The 6,169-nt window shown below is 39.2% G+C and overlaps 1 protein-coding gene across 2 annotated transcripts in view; it reads right to left on the bottom strand.

Moving 5' to 3' along the window:
* LOC104929315 (galactose-specific lectin nattectin-like) overlaps positions 1 to 6,169 on the bottom strand; it is an 11,147-nt gene extending 4,978 nt beyond the window's left edge. Inside the window, exons 1-2 of one of the 2 annotated variants that reach the window (XM_027288234.1) lie at positions 6,007 to 6,169; positions 1,270 to 1,489 (exon numbers count right to left, since the gene is read on the bottom strand). In XM_027288234.1, the coding sequence (XP_027144035.1) occupies positions 1,270 to 1,342 (73 nt within the window). In that variant the 5' untranslated portion in view covers positions 1,343 to 1,489; positions 6,007 to 6,169. Of the gene's footprint in view, positions 1 to 1,269; positions 1,490 to 3,436; positions 3,549 to 6,006 lie in introns of those variants that run through there. The other variant, XM_027288233.1, reaches the window with a different exon arrangement.

The following is a 6,169-nucleotide window of genomic DNA, read 5'->3' as shown; positions in this document are numbered from 1 at the left end:
CACTGGCCAGGTCTGTGTAGTTTGTTCTGCAGTAGTTCTGGGCCTCAGTCCACGTCATGGTTTTGTTGATGAGGACAAATGTCACATCCGATCCTGAAAACAGAGCACAGTGAAGTGCACAAATCCTTTATTTCATTTAGGTAAAAGTACAGACACATTAGCTGTAAAATGTACTTGAAGTTTTAAAAAACAAAGTACATGTACTGCAGTTAAAAGTCTCCTGTGGCTGACATCTGATTCTATGTGACATTATTAGATTGATGCATCAATGTTAGAGCAGCATGTTACTGTTGGAGCTGCTCCAGGTAGAGCTACTTTAAACTATTCTTTTATATACACTTATATAAGTTTAGACCAGTGGGTCCCAACCCAGGGGTCGAGTCCATCCAAAGGGTCACCAGATAAATCTGAGGGGTCAGGAGACGATTGATGGGAGAGGAAAGAAGAAAAAATGTTCTGAAACAGAAATTCATTCATTCATTCAGTTTTTAATTTTTTTTGTTTTTGTTTTGCTTGAACCCAGCTGGCACTGGGCAAGAGGCGGGGTACACCCTGGACAAGTAATATTGATTTTATGTAAAATCTAAATAATTTAACCTCTTTGGACTAAAAACAATCATTCAAACCTGTGGAGCAGAACTTTTGTCTCCCCCTTCTGGCAGTGAGAGTAATTACACTGACACAAATTCAAGTGATGCCTCGTATCTAACAGTGCTCACTGGAGCGGATGTTGGGGGTTACGGTGCCCTGCTCAAGGGCATCTTGGCCGTGGCAATCTTTTTTGAGCAGCAAGGGCAGGGATCGAACCGCCAACCTATTGCAACTTACTGGACGACCCACTCTACCACTGAGCCATGAAGTGAATTTCCAGTAACGCCAGCATCAATCTGGTTGTCCCTAACCGGTTAACAGCTTTATACGTGTGAATTATTAAGGAGACACATTTCATCTCATCTCTATAAACAGATATCTGCATATGAATATAGAAAATCTATTTTTATTGACCTCATTGGTTTTATTAACATTTTTATCATTTCTATTTCTCGTGTGTTTACTCTTTTATTGTCTTGCTTCTTGTGTTTTATCATCAGCTTGTCAGTCATCTGGAAAGCTCTTTAAATCAACCTGTATGAGGGGTAGTTTGTTTGATTCATTGGCTGATAATATATAGGACCAAATATTAAAAGCAAAGAGACAAACAAAAGCAAAGAAGGGGAGAAGTCAGAACTGAACTGGTATTTTCTTAACTTCTCTAGTTAATATTCTCACCTTTGACATCCATGCACACCATCTCAGAGGTCGATTCACATGGGACGTCCGCCCAAAGTCCAGTTTGAACCATGACTGTGCAGTGTTCTGTACTGTCCTTATTGTTTGGTTCTCCCTCAGCCCATCGTCTGAACTCAGTCTCCCCTTGTTTGTAGAAACCTTTGTTCGACAGTGACCACCTCCAGCTGTCCAGGTCATCGTACAGCCCTATCCATGCACGCTGAAAGAAACATTTCATTTGTGTTTATTTAACCTCAATTGTAAAATAAGACTTCAAGCTCCTCAAGGCAAAAAAAATTAAATATCAAATAAATATTTATTCATTACCAAGATATTACAAGCTTTAAAATACCATGAATACCTGAAAATGTCTCAAAAATTACTTTTTGTGGGTATGCACTTTATGCACTAGAGAGGGCGCCAAAGCGATGGGGGAAAAATAATTTCTTTGCCCTCTCTCTCTCTGTTGTTTTTTTTTGCAGTATGAGACCTTGTCATCACCAGTTGAAGCTGTAAATAATACATTTTGCATTTAATGACTTACTTAAAAATTAAACGCAGTTTAGTTACAAGCCTCAAGAATTATTCCCGAAAACATGGACAGTGTAATATTTACTTTAAAATAAACTTTTAAGTCTTTATATAGGCCATACTTGATCACGACTAGATCATTGAAAGTCATTGAATAAATAAGATTCATACACTTAAACATTCATATTTCTGTGTGTGTAAGATACTGTAGTATAGGTCTATCTTTAAGTTCAGTTCAATACTTTTCACCACTGTGAAAGTTTAAAACAGTTATTAACAAAATAACTTAACTGTTAAAAAAGACAGAAGTGAACTCACACGTCTGTATGAAACGTCAGACCAGTTCATATTAAAACCTCCAAAAATCAGGACTTCTGTTTGATGACACGTTAATTTGAGCAGTTTGTTTGTAGACTATCATAAAATCCAAGGTCATCCAAGTGACATACAACTAAAACACAGGAGTGCATCTCTGAGGAGAGATATACTTTTAATCGTAGACGTTCAATGGAAACCTCCTGATCAAAGTCACATTCTGCACACGCTGATGAATCCCTTATATAATGAACTCCTCCATCATATATAGAAAGTAAAATAACAAGTTTTGTATCTACTGCGATATATCAGTGAGCTGTGATCAAAAATATAAACATATAAAACATATCAAACACTTGCCTGATGCTGCCACGATGAGCAGAAGAAGTACGTCCATCTTCGTTGGCGCTCTCTATTCTGTGACTTCAGACTCGTGACAGTTGAAATATATGATCAGGTTAAAGACGACACTTGACTTCATGTGAAGTCGTCAGAGTAGAGTTGTCACGCGTTTGTGACTGTCTGAACTTTAGCTTGTTGTTTGTTTTGGAGAGGACCTGTCTTCATGGAGGCACGAACAGCCAATCAGCTAACAGACGGGCTTTAGATTTGTCACGTACACTTATGTTATAATACAAGATGATTTTGTACAGCTATACTAACCAGAAAACTTATTAATTATCAATTTAAAGTGTTATCGTAGAGGGAAGGGCGAAACGCTGAATGAAACTATTTACACATCCAGATACACTCCAGACAAAGTCCCAACTATAGTTGTTATTTCACACATCCATGGGATATGGCAGGTGGGGGAACCCTAGAATTCAGTGTAATTGGTTCAAAAAATGTGAGAATATGATGGTTTGATCTATTTCATATCATCTTCCACTCAGTGTTTTGGACTTTTTACTTTATTGGTCAGAAGAAAAAACAAGTAATTTGCAGATGTCTATGGAGCCTGAGTCAAAAACAATAATTACAACCCAATCAAAGTTATCACGCTGTGTAAAATGTAAATAGAAACAAAATGCATGAATGATGTGCAAAACACTGAAACTCCATATTTAGTTGAAAATAACAGGCAATAAAAAGGCAGACAGAAAACCTATCAAACTGTGATTCACCCATGTTTGAATTTGATATGAACACGTTTGAAAAAAGCTGTACAGTATCAACAAAACACTGAGAGGCTGAGTGTTTGTGAAGTAAAGACTGCACTGGTAAATAGTGCAACAATTTAATAATAGCGAACAGAAAACTGTCTTATTTAACACATAACTGATCACCAAACAGGTATGAATGAATAAAATATCATCCTTACCTTCAGAGGAGCTTCTTTCTCGGCCTTATATAAACGATATGGGGTCTGTTTCACAAAGCAGGTTCAACAAACTCTGAGTCAAATCCTGAACTCTGAGTTGATCTACTCTGAGATAGGAAACTCTGAGTTTTCGGTTTCACAACAGCTGATTTGAGTTGGTTTAATCAACTCAGAGTAGTTTAACCTGGAGTTAAACATGAGCTCCACAGACATATAAAGCCAGCATCAATGGAGCCCAGATTCGATGATTGAACATGGAAACTGACAGAAAGAGGGCAGCATTTTTCACCCCAATAGAATTAGAAATATTAATGACTGCATATGGAGAATATGAGCATGTCTTTAGAAAGAAGTGCAACACTGCAGCGGCTGCTAAAGAGAGGGAGAGGGCATGGGAGAGCATTGCTGCTCGGGTCAATGCGTAAGTTTAAATGTAATATTTTGCAATCACAATAACTATTGAAGGGCAAATTGCATGAATGGAGCCTATTAATTTATTTCATGTAGGTGCAATCCGGCGGGGGAGAAGCGCACTTGGCAGCAACTTAAGATGAAATATAAAAACATTGTTCAAACAGGTCAGACATCTGCATGACTTGACTCTGAACTTCTTTGATCCCTTCCATAATGCTCTTTTAACACTCAAAAATGTCTTCTTTATATTGTATTAAACAATGAAGCCTGGGGCTGGGCAGCAGCAGGAGACTCCCCTGACCTCAACTGCAGAGATTGACACAGTGAGACAGCTGTTCATGAAACTCCAGAGATTTATTGTGTGGAATTCATGTGCAACAGGTTAATTTTATGTCCTCTTTATGTATTCCCAGTTACCAGTAAAAGAAATTTATAAAATTCACCTCCTAAAAAAAATCCAGAAGACCGATAAAGAAATGCTATACCTCGACCGCCAGATTAAAAAAGCAGATTTGGAAATCCAAATACTGGAACATAAATTAAAGGTGGGTGCATGGTCACATGTCAATTATGTCAATGTTAACTATTGGAACATTAACTTAACTAGCTTTTGTATTTGTAGGAAATAAAGAAGACCAACTGAAATGTGCCTCATGTTTTTATTTGTGGTGGTGCTTTAAACTCAAAAGTGATTAGTACAAATCGTGTCTCTGACCGCTCGGCCATCCTGCATAGCTGGCAGGTGGACGGGGCCTCCACATTGGAGATTATGTGTGCAGCATCACATATGATCTTGACAGTGCAGAGAATGACAGATATTAGTTAAATTATGAGGAAGTGCTTAACACAGTGAAACTTCTTAGTCTACATGTACCTGCACATTAATGCTGTGAATGGACTTCCTATTCACATAATCAGCCTCATTATGTGAGGGAGCCGTGATGGGAATGTGCGTACCATCTATGCAGCCAATCACATTGGGAAATCCTAAAACAAATAAAAATAATAAAAATTACTAATTCAAGTCTGAGGTGGCAGCACAATGTCATAATACAGCCTGATATTAAAGGAATTCAACAGATCTCTACATCCTTCACCTGCGATCCTGTGGAACTCTTCCTTAATGGCCCTGACAGGTTTGTGTCCAGGGAAGACAACAAATATAGGTAAAAGTCTTTTCAGGGCGAGGCAGACTCTTCTGATGGCCCTGCATACAGTTGCCTTACTCAAGTGCTCAGCATCTCCGATGTTATACAAGAAACTGCCATTGGCAAAAAAACGCAGCGCCACACACAAAATCTGCTGCGATGTGAGCGCATGACTGCGACTCGTGATGTTTGAAATGTGCGGACGGATGAGGTTGTGTATGTAAATTATAGACTGTGAAGTAAAACGGTACCGCTCAAAAAGAAAATTGTCCGGGAGGGCTGAAATATCTATGCGTGGTCTGAGTACTCTCTGCCGACAGATATGTAATTCCCTGCGCAGGATTGCTGCACCTTCGTCCACAGGATCGTGATCAAAAGGACACGCCATGTTCAAACGTTGCCTTCTGGAACTAGAGGACGTTCTGACAGCGCAGGAATGAGGAAATCAAATTAAGTATGTGGCTCTGAAAGTGGGCGGAGACAGAGAGAAACTCAGGGTTTCTTCAGGAAAACCTGGTCCCGACCAGGTTAGATTCACGGAGTATGTTACTATGGCAACTGAGCTTGAGGTTAAGTTACCTCACGTTGTGAAACAGGTTAGAGTTAACCCTCTCTCTCGGGTTTGACTGACCCTCCTTTGTGAAACGGAAAACTCTGAGTTTCCGTGATTCCAGGGTTAACAAACTCTTTCAATAAAGTTTTCAATAAACCTGCTTTGTGAAACGGACCCCTGGTCTCGTGCTATATAACGTTTGAAAATATATCGATGTATATTTAAATATATATAGATATATCGACCAACACGTTCGGAAAGCTGAAGAAATATTGTCATCTTGGTGCAACTGATAAATTGCCCGGTCGCCATTTTCTTCATTTTCCCTCCAAAATTCCCGCCACACCCGTTGAACGCGGCGTCACGGAGCAACTTTTCCCCCTTTGTCTAAATTAATGTTACATTAATACTGTGACGTTAGCGGCGACATTTAAAGTGTTTTAATGTCAAGTTACCTTTTATCTTTCTGCTGAGGATGACGATGATGATGATGATGATGAGGATGACGATGATGATGATGATGATGGCGGCTGCGGTGGCACTAGTACTTTTTAAATTTCCCGCCTAACGGTTATCCTGCTTCTCCTCTGATCCGTATTGCGCATGTGCAACTCTCAA

Source organism: Larimichthys crocea, chromosome XV (assembly GCF_000972845.2).
Source record: "Larimichthys crocea isolate SSNF chromosome XV, L_crocea_2.0, whole genome shotgun sequence".
Taxonomy (NCBI): Eukaryota; Metazoa; Chordata; class Actinopteri; family Sciaenidae; genus Larimichthys; species Larimichthys crocea.
Note: the sequence above shows the minus strand (reverse complement) of the source record. Positions and strands in the feature narration are given on the sequence as shown.